At 38.7% G+C, this 24,233-nt stretch overlaps 1 protein-coding gene across 16 annotated transcripts in view; it reads left to right on the forward strand.

The window, feature by feature from the left end:
* The window catches only part of CADPS (calcium dependent secretion activator), a 550,474-nt gene that overhangs the window by 466,133 nt on the left and 60,108 nt on the right, over positions 1-24,233 (forward strand). For all 16 annotated transcript variants that reach the window (XM_074284209.1, XM_074284210.1, XM_074284212.1 and 13 more), the window contains 2 exons: positions 2,711-2,785; positions 3,749-3,832. In XM_074284209.1, coding sequence (XP_074140310.1) covers positions 2,711-2,785; positions 3,749-3,832 — 159 coding nt within the window. The remainder of the gene's footprint in view (positions 1-2,710; positions 2,786-3,748; positions 3,833-24,233) is intronic.

Genomic DNA, 24,233 nt, shown 5'->3' on the forward strand with positions numbered 1-24,233 from the left:
TACACACACCACGATAAAAGAATTTAAAGTAATTATGTATATTGAGCAACTAAGTCTCTCAATGGTTGGAGTGTCTTGGGGTCATTAGAACCTGAGTTCAAATCCAATTGTTGTGTGACCCTAGACAAGTCACTTAAACATAAGTGACTCAGTTTCCTCATTTGCCAAATGAACTAGAAAAGGAAATGGCAAACCACTCCAGTATCTTTGCCAAGAAAATGCCAAATGGGGTCAGTGAATGAACAAAAGCAACAATATTAAATATAAAAATTCCAGCAATTCCAACAACAAATACATATATATATGCATATATATGTATATATATATATATATATATATAGTATCATGAACAGTTGTACACAACTGACAACATAGTATCACAAGTTTTGAGCTAGAAGGAACATTGAAGGCCATCTAGATTAACCTCTCAGTTTACACACTGAAGAAACTAAAGTAAAAAGATAAAGTGACTTTTTATTATACTGACTTAGAGGTAGTGAGTGGCAGAGCTAGGAACTGAATGCAGAATGACTTCAGATCAAACACATATTTTACTATACTTGCACCTGTAAATGATTGACTTTTTTATACTCATTTTCCCCCTCCAAGCCAGCTTTCTCCACCTGGCATAACAAACGATTCAATCTAAATAACCAGCATATCACTTGAGTGGGAGCAAAGTCTATTTTCTCTCTAAATTTCCCATTTGATAAAATACTGAACAGCACAAAAATTTCTCCTTGTTGGATTCTGATTTTTCTCTCCAGAGAATGCTACAGAGATCTGCAAGTCAATTCTATGCCTCCGTGTTCTTGATTTTCTGCACTTCTCAGATGAATGTTGCTGGTACTTTCCCAAAAGGTTTAATCTTGATCTTGACATGATCTTTACTCACATACTCTTCCTGTGTCCCCCTCTCCATCCCCTAGCTATCATGAGCAGCATATATGATTTGTCTTTTCATCAATAAGAATTTCATCTCAACATAAAAAGCATCTCTCTCTCTACCTCCAAAGATAAATACATTACACACACACACACACACACACACACACACACACACACACACACACACTCCACTGTAAGAGCAACTGTGTACATGACCTCAAACTGTGAACTCTCATTCAAAACCTCCACAGAACTCAAATGGAAAATCTGCTTATTAGCATAGAACATTTCATTGCAAGAAAAAATAAAATTTCAAATGATATTACTATTTACTTCATCACTCCATATCACAAATAATATTGCCACTATGGATTCAGAGTTGGAAAGGACCTTAGAAGTCCGTTAGTCTACCCACTCATTTTACAGAAGAGGCAAAAAAAAAGTTCAAAGACATTGAATCATTTGCCCAAAATAGCACAGCTAGTAAACAACAGGATCAGTATTCTGTAACTCCATATCCAGAGTTCTTCCTTTGTACAGAGGACAAGCAATGTTCTAACCCACAACAAAATTCTGGGTGAATTAATTTAACCTGCTGTCTCTTGGTTTTTTTTAGAAATGAGTGAGATTGCCAGTTACTTAAATGTAAACCCTCATTTGTCATTGTCCTTGTCCTTTCTGTTCTGTTCACACAGCTTCTTTAGAACCCCAATTTCTAATTTCAAGAATGTTTTTTTATCATTTCGTTCATGTGTTCTTTTTGCCCTTTTTTTGCACCTTTCTCTTTTTTTCTGTTCCTAATCATCATTCACCCAAAAGTTTGCTAAAGAGTGGGTAAGTGTATTAAACATTTTATTTTTTTAATCACATTGTTATCTTCTTAGCTAAGAAAATATAGAACTCAGATGAATATACGAATAGTGTAATGAATGCAAAAGAGTTGGCATATGACTTTTTTTTAAATTGAAGTCACACTCCCTTCTCTTCTCCAATCTACGCTTGGCATTTATAACAGATTTTTATTTGTGCTGGGGTGTTTTGGGGTTTTGCCTGTTTGTCTAACATCCCTACTTTAAATTAACAGTAGTGGAAATGAGTGAGAAAAGGGGGGAAGTATCATCAATTTCTGTTGAGTATTTTGTTTTACTATTTGTCCAAATATGCAGCTAAAGAATCATGGACCCTGAGCTGTTCCTCCAAAGACTTGGACAATCAAAGGGTCAATGTCCTAAGACCATAGTTTCATAGATAGCTCTACGGCAGGAAATAACCAAAGAATTAGAAATGGAATCAACTTTAGAAGTCATTTAGTTTAAATTCCTCTTCTGACAGAAAGGGAAACAAAGGCCCAGAGAGATAAAGCCACTTTCCCTAAATAAGGAGGAATAAGGAGAATAAGGAATAAGGAGACAGGGGGAGTAGGCTTAGAATTTGGGTACTCTTGGATCTCAGGTCTCCTCCCCAAGAGCCTTTCCATCGTTCCTTGTGGCTTCCAAACCCTAAGCTACCTTTCACAGTGCTAGCCCGCTAAGTCATTTACACTTCATTTGTAAATGTGTGTGTCTGTCTCTCTGGTATCAAAGTCAGGGAGAGGCTTGGATGAGGATGAGTTAGTCAGATAATTTTTAAAGGGCTTTAGAACTTCCTCCATCAAAAGCTTTCGAATCAAGGAGTCAGCAAAGCCGCTTGCTAAACCAGCGTAAATATACTTTCTGAGCTAGCCTTTATTTTTAAATCACATTTTATAAAAGGGACTGATTACTACTGTGCCATCACTTACGGAGCAAGCTAATATTTGTCTCTTTATTTTTTTTTCCTTTAGCATCAATACCATTCAAAAATAGATGAACTAATTGAAGAAACTGTTAAAGAAATGATAACACTCTTAGTGGCAAAGGTAACCTTCTGCACCAGGTGAAATGTGGTATCGCAAATATCCTCCTTTTTTATTTTCCATTCCTACATTTCCATTAAAATGTCACACATTAAAAAAAGTTGAGCCGGCTAGTTGAGTAGCTCAGGAAACGAGCTGCCTGTGCGTCACCAAGTCCCTCAGCTCAGAGTGATTTTCCTAATGATAAAAGGAACTGTGTGTGAAGACAAATGGTTGAACTGGCATATGTTAACCTAATAGGAACGCGTCTCCAAACGCTGCACGCGGTGACATGGAAATCGTTTTTCCGAGCTGATAAAGTTCGGTTTTAGAGAAGCAAAACTTTCACATTAATACAGAAAGCTGCCATGATGAAAAACCTTCCTTTCCCTTCTAGTTTCAGATGCAGAGAGAGCCATAATAAAGCATAAAAGTCAGATAAAGCTATTTCAGTCCTCCTCATGAATTATAGAATTTGATCTAAGTGAAACTGAGAGAGAGAGAGAAAGAGAGAGACAGGGAAAGCATTTCTATTTGCCAGTGGAATTTTCGGCTTCCTGAAATTACTGATAAAAATGCAAATAAAAATAGATTGGATTAAACATAGCACTAATGTGGAACATTAAAGCTGTTTTGCACTGTTTTATTAAAAAAAGGATATTGAATATTATCGTGTGCTTTGCGTGTTTCAATAATATTGTGTCACTTTGCATTTCAGTAGCATTTCATATTTGCAATCACATAATCAATGAAGAGAAAGCCGGATAAGTCAAATATTTGTGTGTAGAGACAACAGAATCTCTTTCCCAGATGGCTGGAATTAGATAATAGAACTTTATAAAAAAAAAAAATTCATGAGGTTTATTCCCTGCTTAAATATATATTTTTTCAGAACAGAGTTCTGTCGTCAAGATATCTTGATTATGATTATGGACAATCGGGGTCTGATGAACGCTTAAGTTTCTTTTTCATTTGTTGTCATTGCAGTTTGTCACAATCCTGGAAGGCGTGCTGGCCAAATTATCCAGATATGATGAAGGAACTTTGTTCTCTTCTTTCCTTTCATTTACTGTGAGTAGTGATTGCCTTTCTCTCCTATTCTCTGTTTTTTCTCCTCCTCTTCTTCTTCCTTCTTTTTCTCCTTCTTTACACATATTTTATAATATTAAATTATTTGATACTCGAGTCAATTTCCAATTAGCCACATGGATGGTGAGAAAGAATAACATGGATAATCCAAGATGAAAAGAAACCCAGAGAGCATTTAAGTTTTGATATTATACCTATATATACATACATATATACATATATGGATATGTAGGTATACATATATGTGTATACATGTATATGTACATGAGAAATATGTAGTATATGCCTAATAATAATAGCTCACATTCATATTTTTATATATTGTATATGATGTTTTCTGCTACCTCATTTGTTCCTTACAACAGCTTTATGATGTAGTGTTTTCCTTAGTTCATTTATATAAGCAAATGGGTCTGGTAGATGATACCTAGATTCAAATCCTGAGACAAATAAGTAGATTTAAAGCCCACCTCAGAATCATACTATGTGCTCCTAGTTGCTTAACCACTAAGGTTAAGGATTTAGGAGTTAACAGTAGAAGAAGTTCCCTATACTGTAGAAATCATGTGCTTGTCTCCAGATGAGGAAACTGAGGCTTAAAAAAGCTAAACCACTTGACCAGCATCATCACATATCTAGCAAGTGTTAAAAGCAGATATTAAACCAAGATTTGCCTGATTTTTAAATCCATCACCACTTACATATGGTAGGAGGGGGATAGCAAAACATGTACTTTCCTATTGCTAATTTCATTTTCTTAGGTGATCGATGAGTTTTTATTCCCTGATCATATGTGAAGCACTGGAGAAAACTAGAAAATTTGAGTTTTAGTCTTTGCTCTGCTACTAGCTTATTGTGTAACCTTGACCAAGTAATTTTACTTTGTTGTCATTTGGGTTTTTCTCAAATCTAGGATTAAATTAGCAAATCTCTACAGCCCAGCTTCTTAAACTGTGGTTCAAGACCTCTTTTAGGGTCTTGTAACTGAAAGTAGGGGATGTGTGTGAAATGATGACTTATCAGTAAATGTTTGATAGGTATGCTTATTTTATATCTATTTACCTGGGTGTCACATAAAAATTTCTTTGGCAAAAAGAGATCACAAGTAGAAAAGTTTAAGAAGTCTTGCTCTAGAGTAATTTCTGCTGCTTCTTTTTTTTTTAACTGACTATACAACGGTGGGCACACCCTAGTTGCCAATATTACCATCAAATTAGCCATCAAACGAGCTAGGTTTGAATCCCAGCTCTGCTTTGTAGTGTCTATATGACTATGGTCAAGTCTTTTTCTTCTCTGGGTTTGTTTCCTTATCTATAAAATCAAAGTTCAATAATCTCTTGGATCCATGACCTAGGAATTGTCAACCCTTCATTTTTTTCAGCCAGATTCTTTAAAGAGGCAGCATGGTTAAGTGGATGGGGGGAAAGATTTAGAGCTGGGAAGACCAAGATTCAAGTTTCACCTCAAAAAACGTACTTATCACTCTGTGATTCAGTTTCCTCCTCTGTAAAATGAGGAGTTTGGATTCAGTTCTAACATAATGATGTCTGACAGTTCTGAGGAACTGGAAGGCAGATGAACCTCATCCACATCCTTCACACTGAGGAAAGAAATAAGGTAGAATTTTCTCTTGCGTGGGATAGAAGAAATAATGAAACAATGAGTGAATATGCCCACAGATTTCAAAGCTTGTTTTTGGAAAATCTCCCCAAATGTGTCACCTGTATCACCTTGCAATTTTGATTAGTTGATTACAGAATTAACAACCTGAGCTTTTGTACCACATTGGGCACCTGTGTTGTTCTCATTTTTCAAATGGCAAAACCTTTTATTTAAAAATGCACTTGAACAAGAGAGATTCTGTCCATTCTGAGGTAGAATTCACATAAAGAGAACTAGTTTAATTACACCCCATTTAAAGGGGTCTCTTTCCAAAAATAGCAACAAAAACATTAGAAAGCAGTCTCATGGCCGACACTTCTAGTATGGAAAGTGCTCTGGGGATGCTCTGGTACGGCGAGGGAAAGGGACCTACCTTGTACAGTTAACAGGAAATTTAGAAATCATCTAATCTGGTCCCTTGATTTTTCAGATGAGGAAGCTGAAATTCAAAAGTGAAAGGGGAAGTAAATGGTGATGGTCCCTTCTAAATTAAATTCAACAATTCTATTATTCTAACAACCTGGGCAACCCTTTAATTTTCACATACATAAACTAATGTACTAATTTAGTTTTGCTTCAATGGGTCAAATTCTTTTTTTTCCCCCTGAGGCTGGGGTTAAGTGACTTGCCCAGGGTCACACAGCTAGGAAGTGTTAAGTGTCTGAGACCAGATTTGAACTCTAGTCCTCCTGAGTTCAGGGCTGGTGCTGGGGTCAAATTCTTAATCACTAACTTGTAAGCAAAAAGTTCCTTTCTAGTCATTTATAGTACCCAGAGCATAGTAGGTGATAATAAAAAATCAGTCAACAAGCATTATTAATGGCTCTACTAAGCACTGAGGATCCAAAAAAGATTTTAAAAAACCAATTTCTGCCTTTGAGAAGTTCACATTCTACTGGAGAAATCAACAAAGGAATAAATAGGTATGCATAATATGTTTTCAGAGTAGATGGAAGATAATATGGTAGGAGAGGGTGCTAGCAGCTGGGAAAACTGGAAATGTCTCCCGCAGAAGATAGGATTTAAATTGAGCCTTTAAGGGAGCCAGGGAAATTAAATGATGGGAATGCAGAGGGAGAGTATTCCAGTCATGGAGGCAGGAAATGGAATATGAACACAGGCAAGGAACAGCAAAGCCAGGAGAGCTGGATTGCACAAATAGAAAGAAGTCAAATGTGAAGATTAAAATAAAAATGAAGGGAGGGGCCAGGTTATAAAGAGTTTTAATTGCTAAGCATAAAATTTTATCTTTACTCTTAGAGCTAATAGGGAACCACTGGAGTATATTGAGTAGGAAAGTAAAATGGTTAGATCTGCGCTTTCGGAAAATCATTTTAGTAGCTGAATGGAGGATGGATTGAGGTGGGAAAAGGAATGAATCTGCTCTCTCTGCTTGTCTGTCTGGCTCTCTGACATTAGAGACATAGAACGGTGATTTGGAGACTCAATGGTTTCTTGCTCGGCCGTATCAATGAATTTCTTTCTGTAGTTACATCCCTCTCATATAGCATGCAAATGATGACCAGCATCTGGATAGAAATAAAACTTGACAATTCCTTCTACTTTGCAGTCTCCTTTCCTAGCCACATGTCAGTATCATAATAACGTAGCAGAGGGTCACCCTCTTGCAAATAGGGTCCTTAAAGAACTTCCACCATTCTGAGTTCAATTTCATAAGCATTTTATTCATCTTGTATGCGTTCAGTACCTTGGAGAGCCTACTGTGCATTGTGCTATCCTCTAGACATAGAGAGCAAAATTAGAGCTGTCTCTGCCTTAAAGAGCTCAGAGCAATGACACTGAAAACAAGTACTTATGTGGATAGGATGCCTTATAGTTACAAAATGTTTTCCATTCATTTCTTCCTCCTTGCCAAGGTAGGAAATAGGATTATCCCCATTTTAAAGACAAGGAAACTAAGGCTTAAAATGTAAATAATCTACCCAAAGTCAAGGTTAGAGCCAGTCCCTGAACCAAAGTTGCTGACTCTAAGTTCAGTATCCTTCCCACTAGTCCTTCTCAGTCTCTTGGGAACACATGACATTTCTTTCCCCCTCTCCTTCTCCTACCCTGTGCGTGATTTACTCTGTAGTTCAATTCAGACTTTTTTTGGGGGGAGGATGGAGGAAGGAGAAGTCTGTTAGGCCATAGAGAAAATGGGAATATTTTCCTTTCCTCTCCATCTGCATTGCCTCGTCTCTTGAAGAGAGGGCTATGGAACGGGGAGGGATATGTGCCATATCTTCATGCCAGCATGTGAAAAGTCCCAATGCACCCCCTTCTCTCCTCTCGCAGAAGCCCTGTCATCGGCAGCCCGGGAACTGGTAGAGGCAGCCGCCACCTTTCAGATGTGCCTTTCGGAAGATCGGCTCAGTTGGGGGATGCTCTAATTAGCAATTCTCCTCCTGTTTCCCTTGCCTGTGAGATGCACTTCTCTTGGAGGCTGCTTGCTCGTGAGGGTCCTTTGCATTGTGATTAGGCTACCATTGTTCTTTCCCAAGAACAAGAAGAGGGGCAGAGGAAGGCTCTCCTACCCCTCTCCCCCAGGTTAAGGAAGATCCTTTCCCCAATCCTTTTCAAGCATGGAGTAAGAAATCAGTTCAGACCCTACCTAAATTTCTGGGAACTTATCAAGTTCCAAGGTGCCTCTCTTTATTTGGGGATTCCATTTAGAGCTGCCCTAGAGAGGACATGCTCATGGGAAATTCCCAGGATGAGAGGACCTGAAAGGGTGGAGATCAGCAACATCGGAAGGGATGTCCACATTATTGAAATCCCAAATTCACAGATGTTTTGCAACTCCTATTCAGGGGTTCTTCTGAGTGGCAAATATAAAGAACAAGTGACATAAGAAGATCTGTCCTCCTCCGATCAAACCCTGGGGAGGCATTCACTGTAAGACATGACCAACACGATGATTTGTTTTAAGTAACTGGACTTCTTCATTCCAAGAGAGGGCCCTATTGAGTGCAGGGGGTTAAACTAAAAATAGCCAAAAAAAGGGGACGCCGGGCTCTAATCCCAGTTCTCTTTCTAACTGTCACTTTAACATCAAATGATCTGCCTGATTTCTCTGAGCTTCATTTTCCATACCTAGAAAACTAAAAGGACTGGACCAGATCTTCCATCCTTAGAATTCTATGAAATTCTTTTGGTCTTTATGAGTCTTCACTGCTCCATTGTGAGACAATGGGTATCCCAGTGGTTCCTCTAAAGGGCAAACCCATGTCTGGTCCAAAAGTCTACTTCTGTTTACCTGGGCCTTAAAACATGAATGAGGAACTAATACTTCAAAGGTTCTTCTAGGGAAATGGAAAGAAAAAATGGAGTTGAGGGTTAACCTTAGCCATGACTTTTTTTGTTGCTTTGATTTTCAACTCTTTCCCAAAAAACTAGAAACCAGAAATAAGGATTGGAATCACCTATGATTTCATTGGCATAGGAAAGCCCCACATGATGAAATTCCCTCTACTAACATCATCTCCACAACTTAGAATCTTAAGAGTTTCCTTAAGTTAAATGACACAGCTAAGTCAGGCAATCAATAAGTTTGATGGCACACTTACTGTGTGCCAGTCGCTATGCTAAATGTTGGGGACACAAAGAAAGGAAAAAAATGGTATCTATCATCAAATGGCATCCATTGTGATGGTGGAAACAACATGGAGATAAATGGGGAGCAGCTAGTTGGTGTAGCGGATAGAACACCAGCCCTGAAGTTAGGAGGACCTGAGTTTCAAATGTGGCCTCAGACTTTACTTAGCACTTCCTGGCTGTGTGACCCCTGGGCAAGTTACTTAACCCCAATTGCGAGAGAGAGAGAGAGAGAGAGAGAGAGAGAGAGAGAGAGAGAGAGAGAGAGAGAGAGAGAGAGAGAAAGAAAGAAAGAAAGAAAAGAAAGAAAGAAAGAAAGAAAGAAGAAGAAAGAAAGAAAGAAAGGAAAGAAAGAAAGAAAGAGAGAGAGGAAAGAAAGATGAGAGAAAGAGAGAGAGAAAGAGAGAGAAAGAAAGAGAGAGAAAGAAAGAAAGAGAGAAAGAAAGAGCGAAAGAAAGAAAGAAAGAAAGAAAGAAAGAAAGAAAGAAAGAAAGAAAGAAAGAAAGAAAGAAAGAAAGAAAGAAAGAAAGAAAGAAGAAAGAAAGAAAGAAAGAAAGAAAGAAAGAAAGAAAGAAAGAAGAAGGAAGGAAGGAAGGAAGGAAGGAAGGAAGGAAGGAAGGAAGGAAAGGAAGGAAGGAAAGGAAGGAAGGAAGGAGAAGGAAGGAAGGAAGAAGGAAGGAAGGAAGGAAGGAAGGAAGGAAGAAAGGAAGGGAAGGAAGGAAAAAATAGAGAAACTATATACAAAGTAGACAGAAGATAATATTGGAGGAACTAAGAGTCCAGGAAAGGACTTCTGTGGAAGGGAGGAGCTGAGCTAAGTGTTAAAGGGAACCAGAGACATTAAGAGACAAAGATGGGAGGAAATGCCACATCGTGCTTGGGAACAGCCAATGCCAAGCTCATGGAGACAAGAAATATTATTTTTGAGATCCCTCCATCTTTGAGATATTTTGAGTAGACCAGTATAGCTGAACTTAAATAGAATATGGAGGGGAATAAAATATAAGAAGATTACAAAGATAGAAAGGGCCAGTTGGGGATACTTTAAAAAATTCAGGGTGTCAGTTAAGTAGAGTATCTGAATAGAGATATTTCTAGGCAGGAGATATATACTAAAGATATTGAGAATTTTTAAGTTTTGACAACAAATTAAATATGTGGAATGAGTAATTATAAAGAGTTAAAGCTAAGGTTAGCACCAAGTTTCAGTCCTGGGTAACTGGAAGATGCCCTTAGTAGTAAAAGGGAAGAAGGAAAGCTTTGTTGGAAAAAATAATGAATTCTGTTTTGAACATGTTTAGTTTGAGATTCCTACAGGACATCCAGTTTGAGATGTCCAAAAGGCAAGCGGTGATATAGGACTAAGCTCAGGAGAGAAGTGAGTATTAGATCTATATATCTGGGAGTTGCTTTCATAGGCAAGATGATTGAATCAAAGAGATTTGATGAGAACATCCACTGAAAATCATAGAAAAAAGGGAAAAGAGCCTAGCCAGAGCCTGACTGAGATGGAGAATTAGCAAAAGGAAACCAAAACAGAATGGTAAACCAACATGTGTCAGAAGGAACACTTGACACTAAGTCTTCCTAGTACCAAGGTCATCTCTGTCTATTACGTATAGGTTAACAAAGACTTTGTTAGAAATGGGACAAGAGATAAGAATATAGGAACTAGGAACTCAGCTTAGAGATGGTGGGAATCTTAGCAGTATAAAACAATGAGCTAAATCGACTGCAATGAGATTTAATAGAAATTTAAAAAATCAACATTCTATATTTAGATTCAAAAATCTACTTTGAAAGTAGGTGACAAGGAAAATACAGCCTGGCATAGCTTAGGTGAATAAAATCTGGGGGTTTTAATGGACCACAAGCTTAAACATGAGTCAGTAGCATGAGATGAAGGCCAAAAAAAACTAATGCTGTACTAGAAGGATGCAGACAGCTAAATGGTATAGTAGATAGAGTGATGGGCCTGGAATCAGGGAGACATGAGGTCTAATGGGGCTTCAGATACTTAACTAGCTGTATGATCCTGGCCAACTCACTTAATTTCTGTTTTTCTCATTTTCCTCATCTGTAAATGGAGATGATGATAATAATAATAATAATAATACCTACCTAGATGGGTATAGTGGATAGAATACCTGGCCTGAAGTCAGGAAGACTCAAATATTTACTAGGTATGTGACCATGGGCAAGTCAGTTAATACTGCTTGCCTTAGTTTCCTCATCTGTAAAATAAGCTAGAGAAGAAAATGGCAGACCGTTCCAGTATCCTTGCCAAAAAAAAAACAATGTATGGAGTGATGAAGAGTCAGACACAATTGAAACAACTAAACAACAACAACCCAGGGTTGTTGTAAGGATAAAATAAGATTTGTGAAGCATCTAGCATATTATCAGCCTTATATAATTGTTAGCTATTATTGGTGTCCTTTTGCAAATAAAAGGGAATTTATTATATGATTGTGATATGTAAAATTGTGCTGTGGATACAAATAGAAAAATGAAATATCCTCTGCTCTGAGGGAGCTTTTCTTCCTAATAGAGGTGTAGGGTAGGTGGAAGGACCAATAAGTCAATGTTCAGGATATATACAATATCTAGAGATCAAGAGGACGCAGCATCAGGGTGGATAGTAAGGTCAGGTCATCCTTTGATTCAGTGCAGGAAGAAGGCAAGGTTTGATAACCCAGACAGCAAATAATGCAGTTTGCTGGAATATGGATAGGAGATAAAGCTGATAGACAGATTCATCTTCTCTAGCGTCAGCTCATTTAACAAAAATATAACCATTTCTAATATTGAACGATTGTTTAGCACCAAAGACTGGTAGTGAGAGCTCTCTTTTCTGAGTTTTCAGTAGCTGTGGCTGCTGAGGAACAGATAAGGCTATCTCCAGTATCAGAAAAGTTTGGAGTCTTTTTTTTAATTTTTAAGTGTTATCGGAATGATTTGTTTTTAAATCACAAACATAGTAGTCTGAATAGGGAGGTGTTAGTCCAGCTCTGATTAGGCCATATTTGGAACCTGATGTTTGGTAACAGGTACCACTTTTCAGAAACCAAATTGACAAGTTGGAAAGCTTCCAGAAGAGGGCACCGTGATGATGAGACTACTAGAAGCCATGTTCTACAAATATTGGTTGAAGTAACTAGAAATGTTTCTCGTAGAGAAGATTCAGGGGGTAATACAATCACCATCTTTGAGTATTTGAGGGGCAGTCATATGGAAGGGAGATGATTGGTTCTGTTGGGTCGTCAGGCCAAAACAAGATATTGTAGACTGAGATTTGGGCTTCTTGAAAGGGAAAACTTCTTAACAATTGCTAGAGCTCTAATATACCTTGTACTTGGCCAAGAATCCCCAACTTGCTGACAAGTTGTTATCCAGCTTCTTTTTTAAAGAACCACAGTTATCCCTTCCACGTCACAGGGGTTAGAAGTGAAGCACCCTGGGATCTTAAAAATCCACATAAAAATTTTTGGCCCTTTCTTTATACCAAAAAAGAAGTTTACATTTTTTCTTTCTTTTTTTAATGGTGTGTTTATAGTACTTATTGTAAAATTTGGGTTGATTACAAACCTTATGTAATTTTATGAATTTCTGAGTTTCTAAACTTTTTCTATGTCATCTGCTGCTATATTCTCTGTGGCTTTCACAAACCTCTCAAAAAAATTCCAATTTAATGTCTTATGTTGACCCATGATGTAGCAAAACTGTGATGGTAAAAGTCGTGATAGGGAAGGGATAACTGTACAAAGGAAAAGAAGGTCAGAGAAGCAATCTTTCTAGTCTAATACTCCAGACTTCTTAAGCCTGAATTTCCTCACCTGTAAAATAGGGTAGTTGGACTCAATGGTCTCTAAGGTTTTTTCCAACCTGTTACTCTAGGATAGTTCTGAGGTTCCTTTAAATGCTGAAATTCTGTGATTCTACCCCTATCAATCTTCCCTTCTCTGATGACCCCTAAGCTCAGCTAAAGTCAGGCATCAGGCAGAATACAGAAAGATCTCTGTCCTTCCCTGCCCCATCAATGTATACCTCTATACTCTACTGGAGCATGAGGCAGGGTGGGGGAGACTGGAGTTGTCTATCTATTGAGCCACCGACAGCTTACACTTCAAGTGTAGTTTTCTCCAGTGTTGTCAGAAGCCGGAAACATATCTTGTTTCTAATTATCTGCCTCGACCCCTTCTTTTTTTTTTTCCTTTTTTTTTTGGACAGTTTTTTCCCATTTTTGCCACATTGTATAGAGCTGCTGCTCCATATTTTTCTAATGCTGGCAACAAGGATTAGAGATGTGATAACGGCACATCCACAGCCAAAGATTGCTTTGCTCTGATGCCTTCTGTGACATTTCATGGGACAAGACTGCCCCCTTGGTAAAAAGCAGGAAATGTCTAAAGGGGAGTCACTGCAGTCACAGAGATTTCCATCAGGAAAGCGGGAGAATATGAAGGTCGAGCTTATTTTTCAGTGATTTCTATTTCCCCTGTGATAATCTTTTATTCTTGTTCAGAAGTGCCTACAGGAATCCGAAATTGTAGAATTCAGTAAATACCAACTGTGGTGAAATACTTTTACTTAAAATGAAGCAGTAGTTTACAACAAAGCCTGCAGAGAGACCGTTCTCAATAGCCAAAAAGAAAAAATGGAACCCAGGAGATGGGTCAGGCAGCCTTGATTTAATTCAGTCACCAGATTGAGGAACAGAGTTCTCTAGAGCAGTTACTTTCTGTCAGAACTGTCAAAAGAAATTCTGGCACCTGAGAAAAATTCACTATAAAGAGGGCATGAGAGAGATTGGAATAGGCCATAGGGGACATCTCAGCATTTTCCCTCCAAAGGGCTTGGGGGAGAAAGTCCTTCACCCAAGTCCAACCATAGGCACAGTTGCAACAAGAGGGGGGAGGCCCACTTCCTCCTCCTTAAATGTCAAGTTTTGTTGCTGCTGCTGTTGTTGTTCAGTCAACTGACTTCATGACCCCATTTGGGGTTTCTTGGCAAAGATATTGAAGTGCTTTGCCATTTATTTCTCCATAAATTTTAAATTTAAGAGTTTGTATATGCTCCTAAAGTTGATGAGAAGCTACTAGAGTTTGCTGAGCAAAGGAGGGACACATGTCTTTAGGAATATCACTTTGGCAGCTCTGTGGGTGATAGACTGGACTAGGCAGACTGATTAGGAAATTACTACAATGGTTCAAAATTTTCCAGCCTTCCTTGGAAATAGAAAGTTATCGGTATTCAAGGATCCCCCTTCTTGGATGGGACTTCTGCCACTTACCAGAGATAATTGAAACTTTCCCATCAGCCAACTGTTAGGAATTAACATCCAGTGGATACTAGTCTTTGAAATTTTACAACTCAAATTCTTTCCTAAAGATGATGTAATTGGCAATTTCTTCTGTTAATGATCCTCTGTGACAGAATAGTGATATTCTACCAGTGTTCTTATGGGATGATCATTGGAAGAAAAGCATCTTCTAATTCCTCAAGTCCTCCCCCTCTAGCACTTTCTTCCTATGAACCCACCAAGATGATGTGGCCCAGACCTTGGGAAATAAGAAATCTTTGATGTGTCATCTCTTCTGCCCACTTCTTTCATCAGCTCTAACCCCATCTTTCGGTACATGACATGTCCTTTGGGAACTTTTGACAGACAATTTTATCACCTAGTAGGACCTCTTCATTTCTGGCCCATGCCTTTAAAATGCAGCTTACAATTAACACACCTGCTGTCCAAAGAAGGCTCTCCCTAGTTACCGCATCCTTCAGAAGCTTTTCAGAACACAAACCAACCTCCAAATGGAGCCACTCGCCTTCATATTGTTTGATTGGAACAGATGAGTGGTTTTCAGAGTGAACATAAGACACAGTTTTTATTCCTTTCAGTCTTGAGGTGCAGAGTGGTTGGGTCATAGAAATGACAGCTACGGACTGGGCACTTAATCAAAATGTACTCAGGCTTCAAACAGAAAATAATTGTTCTGAAATTAAAAGGTAAAGTTGTGTGTTATACTCCAAGCTCCCAGCCTCATGCTGTGGGAGGCTCTGTACCCAGAAGTACAGAAAGTTATGGAAAAGCCAGCAGGACTACAAAGCTTCTAACAAACAGAAAAAGATATTAGTGAAGGAGTTCGAGATGCTTCTGACTTTTTACTTGCCATCTTGCCACTTAGTTGGGTATTAAAGTGCCAGGGCCTGTGTTCAAATCCTCCCTCAGACATTTATTGCTTATATGAGTCTTGGCAAGACCTTTGACCTCTCTGTGCTTTAGTTCCTTCATTTCTAAAATGAAAAGGTTAAATTCAGTGCTCTGTACATCTAGCTTATTTTAAATCTATGATCTTATAGAGGTTTGACTAGTGGATTTGAAGTTGAGAATCTGATTTCAAATCTTATCTCTGTCACTTGTTACCAATATGACTTTGAACAAATCCCTCTACCTGGTCTCTGAGCCTCAGTTTCCCCTATTTGAGAAATGGAGATTCATTTGCTAAGCTTTCCATAATATTATCTGAGTAACACTTCCTATAATCCAGCTCCAGGTCCCAATATTTTGGTCCATAAAGACCTGTCGGTTTATCTGAGTACCAGAAGGGAGGAAGAAATGTCAGGGGAATGATCTTGATTGAACCAAAGGGTGCCATCCCTTGGAATAATTTGTTCTCAGACTGAGTTCTATGGATGAGGAGAAATGTCCATGTCTCCATATTCACAATATGGAGATATTGTGCCATTGAGGATCAAATGAGAATATATGTGAAACATAATGTTGATTATTATTACTAGAACGGAAAGCACATAGACAGTTGAGTGAGAGAATCTGGGTTCATGACCCTGCCACCTACTACCTGTGTGATGTGAGCATACACATCAGAAGGGAGTCTCCTCAAATTATAGATGAAAGGGATATCTACTAGATGGCCTATCTAGCTTGTGATCTATGATCCTTTCTACCAAAGTCCAATGAGATCTGATTCTTTCTTCTAGAAAGTTTGATATAAAACTAGTAGAGTCATACTTATGAGCAGATTGATCAAAATAATCTGTAGGAAAATAAAGGGGATGGTATCAATGGAAGAACAGTTAGATGAAACTGCCTATAACATTTCCCTAGCCAGAAAGGGGCTGATACTAAAGAAGGTCATTCCGTAAGGAAGGTTGGAAAGCAAAGCTGATTAACCACAGCGAGGCATCTGCTATGGAGCCCCACAGCAAAATGAGATGAGAACACAAACTTCCTGGACCACATCCCCATTCACAGCACACTGAGCAACAGAAGACATGGACATTTCTCCTCATCCGTAGAACTCAGTCTGAGAACAAATTATTCCAAGGAATGGCACCCTTTGGTTCAATCAGGATCATTCTCCTGATATTTCTCCCTACCTCGGGTACCCAGATAAACCAACAGGTCTTTATGGACCGAATTATTGGGACCTGGAGCTAGATTATAGGAAGCGTTACTCAGATAGTATTATGGAGAATTTAGCAAATGAATTCTTTGGAAGCCAGCGCATTTTCCAAGATAAAACTGTGGCTCACAATCACCTGAACATACATAACATTAAAAAGTTAAGAACAAAGATTTTTTTTTTGGTTGGATGTAACCATCTTGGATATTTATAATTTCCAAACCATGAGGACTGAAATATAAAGAGCTAATCAAAGAAATCCAAACCATGTGGAACAGGTTGAGGCTCATCCCACTGATCCTGTCTGCTCTGGAACTGTCCAGAAAAAATGCATTCATTGAGGCTTCAGAAGATTAACTGCCATCGCCCTTTACTAAAAAACAATCTTTTTATTTGCTCAATAATCTATAAAACATCAAATAGGACCTAGGACCATTTCCATCTCAACTACACTGAAAAGTATGAGAATGAGATAAACTTAATTTTTAACTAAGAGTTTTCAAACTGATTATTTTATCCAATCCTCAACAGTATCCCTGGGAGAGTCATAGAGTATTAAAATCTAATCTAGCTTTTTTATTTAATGTCAGAAAAAATTAATAAATAGAGATGTTATAACTTGGCTAAGTTCACCCAGCAAGTTAACAGAGGGGAAACATAACAGTTCCCATAATGACTCAGTAAGCCTTTCTTAAGTGTTTATTATATGTTAGCCAGTTAGGAGTTGGAGACCCAAAAACAAAAATAAAATCATTTCTGTCCTTGAAGAATGTAGTCTACTGAGTTGCCTTCTCTGTCACTTGAAGATGTACAAAACATTTTCTTCACAGCAATTCTGAGATAATTATTGTATTTTCTCTATACAAAACTTTAAAAGTGAGGCTAAGAGAATTTAAATCTAACTCCATTGAATAGGGAGCAGTGGATAAGGAAAGGAATGTCCAATTTACCATCAGAATACCTGGGCTTGAATGCTAGCTCAGCAAAATTCCAACATGACCTTGGGCAAGACATTTCAACTCTGCATCCCATCATTCTCTTGGATTAGATGCTCATTGCATTATTTTCCAGTTCAAAATCTATGACATTTTCCATTCAGTCAATCAACAATCACTTATGTGTGCTTACTATGAGCCATGATGTGATCACAAAGATAATAAAGGAACAGTTCAATGGCCTTGAGGAACACACATAGTAATGGAGGAAATAACATATACCTATGTGAGGAAATAGAGATTATACCTAAAATATATCCTTGGTAGTTTGTAGGGCTGTGATAATGGCTGGTGAGTAGAGAAGCTAAGACTTAAACACAGGTTGATCCAAAGTTTGACTCCCAGACCCCAGATTTATTATCATACTAGCTTCCCATTATACCAAAAGGAAGCTGAAATACAAAGTGGTTCAATAGCTTGTACAATGTCACCCAGAAATCAGTGATAGAACAAGCACCAGTATCAATACAGCAGTGATCTCAATCCTATGACCTTACTATCACTTTACCTGATTTTTCATCTCATTCATTACTTATAGACAATTTAGGGAAACTTTATTTTTAATGCATTTCTGCATTCTACTTTTTCTTTTTCAGTGTTACTTGGATTCAATTTGCAAATATTTATTAAGCATCAGTTGTTATATGTCATCCACTGAGGCAGGCACTGAAAATATAAACAAAAAAATTAATAACTTCCAGACCTTAAGAAGCCTACATTCTACTGAGGATCAGAGGTATCTACTGATGAGTTAATGAAAAGTAATTTGAAAAGTGAATATTAATAATATGAGTCTTGAAATAACGTGATAATACAAAGGTAGCAAAGGTGAAGGAAAAAGTTCATTGAAGTCATAGGGGAACAGATTGGGGAAACATGAAGACAGGAAATGACTTTCTGAGTTTGTGGAATAGCCAGTAGGTGAGTTTGACTGAAACATCAAGAATATGGAGAGGATTAATAGGAAGGATTTCTGGAAAGGTAAATTGGACTCAGGCTGTGGAGGACTTGAAATGCCAGGATCAAGTAAAAGAACCATTACAAATCTCAGACAAGGAGAGTGACGTGATCAGACTTGTGCCTTAGGGATTTAGAAGATTGATTGATCATCCTAAAAACATCAGTCAGTTTCTGGGTGCCATTGATAGAGAGATTGATGCTAATGGAGAGTTGATGGAACCAGTGTTGTTTAGCCTAGAGAAGAACAGGTTTAAGGGGGACTGGAGAACTTATTTCAAATAACTAAAGTTCTGCCATGTGGAAGAGGGGTTAGGGTTATTCTAGTTGATCCTACAGGGATGGAATTAGAAGCATTGGGTAGAATTTGCAAAGAGGCAAAAGGGAAAATATTCCCATGTAGTGGAGTTTAAAAACATGGACTGCGCCTCCTCTTTGGTGTGAGTTTCTCCTCCTTGGAGGTATCCAAGCAGAGACTGGGTGCAGAGGAAATTCTCTTTCAAGTAAAGTTCAGACTATTCTGGTCTCTTCTGACTCTAAGATTGTGTGGTTCTTCACATGGTTTTCACATCTCTCCTGAGACACTCATGAGGGCTTTAGATTTTGGAGGCTGCTCTTGCGATCTCAGTCCCACATGTGTAAAATAGACATCTGCCTTTTATCGCATCTACAAAAAGAAAGGGCGGCCAGGAGGACTCACTTCCTTGTGGATATCTCAGCTTTATGGTGCTTCAGGAATCCAATAGTGCCTGTTGGTTTGCTGCTTCCAGCATTGTGTTTTTCTCCATCCCTTCCCAAAGGGTTGGGAAGGGATAGTGCTGTAATTGTCACTTGAACCCAAGCAGTTGCCACTGGGTTTGATCAACTGCTCAACCGCACACACAGTCCCAGTACATCCACCCACACAGACATTCTGTCTCACCCAAGCATTCAGTCCCTCACTTGGCACTGGCAACGTATTCGTCTTCCCAAGATGCACTTGAGTATCCCTGATTATATATCTGGGGCTGTGGGTTGGGTTTTTCTTTTTAATCCAAAGTAGGAAAAATATTTCAGAATGGGAAATGTCATTCCCCAAGGATTCTGAGATGGTCCCCTTGGGATGTAAATTATTATCTCTTCTTCATAAGGAGAAAGGGAATCTTCTCCATCTAGATGAGAAGGCTCTCTCTCTTCATTCTATGCTTCAACGGAGGAAATGAATAATATGCATTGACAATCTCAAAAAAGAAATCACAAAAAGGAGTTATTTTGACCTCTAAGAACTTAGAAGCTAAGTCTACTACAGTGTAGCATAGGGAAGTATAAAGGAAAGGGGACAAATCTGTATTCAAATCCCAATGATTTGATGCTAGCCCAGTGATCCCAATGTTGCTAACCATTAACACATCACTCAACCATCTAAACCTTGGCTACCTCATCTATAAAATAGGAAGAAGGCAGAAGGAGGAGGGATTAATATCTGGAAAACCTCCCTCCCAGAGCTGCGGAGAGATGAGAGGGAGAGAAAATAAAGGCTCTTTAAATGAAAAACATCAAAGTTGAACAAATATGTAAGAAGTTCTTTCTTCTATTATATATGTACATATAGGGAGTCTTTAAAAAAATCCTAACTTCAACTTTATTATATATATATAATAGATATGATACATATATACATATAGATAGACACATACATATGGTAGATAGATATAGATAGATAACATTGTGGAAGTTGGGACCAAATAAGATAGGATGGAGGAATGAATTGCTTCTCTGAGTCTGTAATTCTCTTTTTCATAGTGACTTAATGCCTCTTAAACTTTCTTATGTATAAAATGGAGATAATAACATGTCTTTATAAAACACTTTGTAAACTTCTTGTCACTTTGCAACATAAATTTTTACTTCTCATTGGAAAAACCTCACAAGCACTTCAAAGCTTAGAACCATAAGCTGAGAATTGGAAAAGACCTTTGAGCACAGTGAATACAATCCCCTCGTTTTATACACGAAGATATGGAGGCACAGTAAGTGGACAGATTCACGGTCATATAAGAAGTACATAACAGAGATTTTGAATTTAGGTCTTCCAAACCCAACCTTTTCTTTTTGCCCCCAAATCCTCATCAGTTACTCTATTCCAGGGGTCCTCAAACTTTTTAAATAGGGGGCCAGTTCACTGTCCCTCAGACCGTTGGAGGGCCGGACTATAGTAAAAACAGAAACCCACACTCTGTCTCCGCTTCTCAGCCCATTTGCCATAACCCGGCGGGCCGCATAAATGTCCTCAGCGGGCCGCATCTGGCCCGCGGGTCATAGTTTGAGAACCCCTGCTCTATTCCTACCTCATCTACATGAAGTGTTAGTTCATCAAGTATACACATGTTAAAGGTCAAGGCACCATTCACAGTTAAGTTTAATGAACAAAATCCCTCCTGTTATCTTCTTGTAGCTCATTTAAACTCCACACATATTGTTCAAGGCAGGAACTAGGCTTATGGATTCATGGAGAAAGAACTGGGAGGAACCTCAGACATCGCAGAATGGAACACCTTTATGTTAGTAACTTGCTTGTGGTCACATAGGGAGTTAGGGTTAAGGCAGGGCCTAAAGCTATGCCTTCTATACATTCAGATATGAACAATATGGGAACTTTTTTGAGGCATCTATAGATTTGTTGTAAGCATTTGTTTTTTTTTTTCTTCTTTTAAATGGAACGAGGGGGGAAAAAAAGAAATGTTTGTTCATTGACATATAAAATAAGACTAAAACTTTCTAAAGAATTGCCCACGTCCTTTTGTGTTCTGTAGAACCAGTGCTCATCTGCCTGAACCATACTGCTTCTGCATGAAGTTTGGAGCTAAATTTTTATAAAGAAAAGAAAGCTCTTTAAGGATTGAGGGACTTTTCCAAGATCTCAATGATAGACAGAAGCAGCAGACCCTGTTCTTCTCACTAAAAAGCCACATCTTAGAACTTTTCTGCATAGAAAATAGAGCTAAAGGTGAGAGGTCTCAAACCTCCCATTTGTACATCTGTAACTAGAACAGTGTGAATGGGGCTTTGAAGCACGATGCTCACTTACTAGAGGGCATGTTCCTTTCCTATGGAATCCATGATCCCTAATCTTGTCCTCCAGCCCCTATACCACCAAGCTAAGGAACTCCTTCCTGGGGATCCAGCTCCAGCAAGGGAAAGGCTAGGCTCTCCCTCTCTCTCCTGGCACTTCAGACTGTTTCCTGTGAGCCCACCAGCCTCCCTAATTTGGTACCATCTTCTGACCTCCATGTCCTGCTCCCTAGTGCATTTAATGCAGGCACAGTTTCAACTCTGGCCTTCTTCTGTTACCAGACCCTCACCTCTAGTTAATCAGTTAATAAACATTTATTAAAATAGGAAAGAGACAAAAGATAGCCTCTGCCCTCAAGGAGCTTACCATCTAAGGAGGAAATATCCTCCCTTTCCATTTACCTGGCACCAGCCCTGGGTTTGCCTCAGTCCAATATGTCTGTGTCTTTATATCCAATATATCTTCTCTCTCTCTTCACATCTCTTTTTTCCATCCTCCTTTATTCTCTATTTCCCCATGTACCAAACCAGGACTCTTGTGTAATGGTAGTTTGTATTTGTCTGACCTCTCTATCTCATTGCCAATCCCACATTTCCATTTTTGTGTCCACATGGTGGAAAAAGCGGGGAGTTCATCTATAAAAGGACATCCTATGAAGAATCTTGTAGACCTAACTATGATCTTATGATCCTGGATAATTTTATGTGTTACAGTATTTGTTTATTAACTTCCTACAACACTGTGATCTCCTGAAAGTTGGAAGACATAAGGCTATGTTTATAAAATAATATTGAAAGACACTTAGCACAAAACTTGGCATATAGTAAGCACTATTTTTGTCATTTTCATCATTACAATTATTACCAAGAGATCATATTTGTAAGGCTCAGTACAGTACCTGAAACATAGTAGGCACTTAATACTTGTGCCTTTTTTCTCTTTTTCCCTTACCTCCCAACCATGTAGCTGAAAGAGACTTTAGGAATCCTGACCAACTCCCCCATTTTACAGTGAGGTAAACTGAGGCAACAACAATAACAAAACTGAGACTTAGAGAAGTTAACTGACTCTATGCTAATTCTTAGAGGTATATAGTAGCAGAGTTAGGACCAGAACCAGGTTTTCTAATGGTCCTAAGTTCTTTCCCTCTGAAGGTCTCCTTACTCCATAAAGCTGTCCCTATATGGCCTTAGCTCAATCTAGTAGGAGGAAAGGGAAGAGTACAGAAGTGGCGGGTAGGAGGAAGAGAAGAATGTACAATCCTTCTTTCAAGAGCACTTTAGAAGAATGGACCCATGTATTTCAGTCATTTTTCAGTCATCAAAAGTCTCTGGTTAGTGCCCTGACTCCATTTAGGGTTCTCTTGGCAGAGGTACTAGAATATTTCCTTCTCCAGCTCATTTTTACAGATAAGGAAGCTGAGGCAAACAGGATTAAGTCACAAAACCAGTAAATGTCTGAGGCCAGACTTGAACTCAAGATTCTGGATTCCAGTGCTCTGTCTACTGCAGTGCCTCCTAGCTGGCACCTGCCATTGGCACAAACCTGTGAACTTGGGCATTCCACAGCATCCCTGGTCCTTGGCTTCCTCATCTGTAAAATGTTGGAGTTGGAATAGATGCCTCTGAAGTCATTTTCACTCCAGCTATTCTCTTGTGAGCAGGTAATTGGACCAGGAGCCAGGAAATCTGGTCCTGAACCCACCTCTACCTCAAACCTGATACCTGATGATACATCCCTCAGAATTTTTCTCTTATAAAAGGAAGGGCTTATTAGAGTTGTTGACATGAAAATTACTGCTAAAATGTATGTTAACAATTTAATCATGATAACTACCTTACAAAATAGATGCCATTACTATGTTCCCCATTTTATAGATGAGAAAACTGAGGCTCTGAAAAGTTCATTGACTTCCCCGGGGCATACAGCCATTAAGCTTCTGGAATAAGATTCAAACTCAGATCCAGAAAAGAGAAATTGCACAAAAGCCAGGAAATCAGATAATGTCAATAAGAACTTCTCTGTCAGCAAGAAAGCCATGATCAAAACTTCTTTAACGTGGCAGGAAAATTGGAGAGCTGAGTCAGTGACTAATGCAGAAATGCTGGATTTTTATGCTTTAAAAGAAAGAAAGAAAGAAAGAAAGAAGGTCCTGCAGCTTCATTTTCCTGGGTTTTGTTGCAAAAGAGCCTAATCCACTTTTTAAGTGTGCATTGATTTCATAGTATCAAAGCCTGCAGTCCTCCTGGGCTGCACCTGGGCTGCTTTTTCCCCCTAATGAATAAGGAAAAGTGGTTTAAACTCCTGCTGGGCTTCCTATCAAAGCCACACAATGATTGGCCTGGGTTCCCTTATTAGAACCGGGCAGAAGGAAAGCCTTCAATCGTCCACATTGTGCCAAAGTGGCGTCATACACATTTGATGAAAAGGTTGCATTAGGCACCTGAAAAATAATTTAATAACTCAATATAAAGGCCATTAAGTATATGTCTACACAAGTAAAGTCAGGTGGAGAGCTGAAGTAATAAGCTGGGCCATTCTGCAACTGATTAAATTAGCTCGCAATTGCTCAGCTTTCCCTCAGCAGCATCCCAGCCACTCTAGGATGTGGCTCTCAGGACTGACATGACAGATTTTGAGGTAAGGAAGCAAAAGTTGATCCGAACATTTAATCAATATGACTGGTTGGTTTTTCT

Source organism: Sminthopsis crassicaudata, chromosome 1, assembly GCF_048593235.1.
Source record: "Sminthopsis crassicaudata isolate SCR6 chromosome 1, ASM4859323v1, whole genome shotgun sequence".
NCBI lineage: Eukaryota > Metazoa > Chordata > Mammalia > Dasyuromorphia > Dasyuridae > Sminthopsis > Sminthopsis crassicaudata.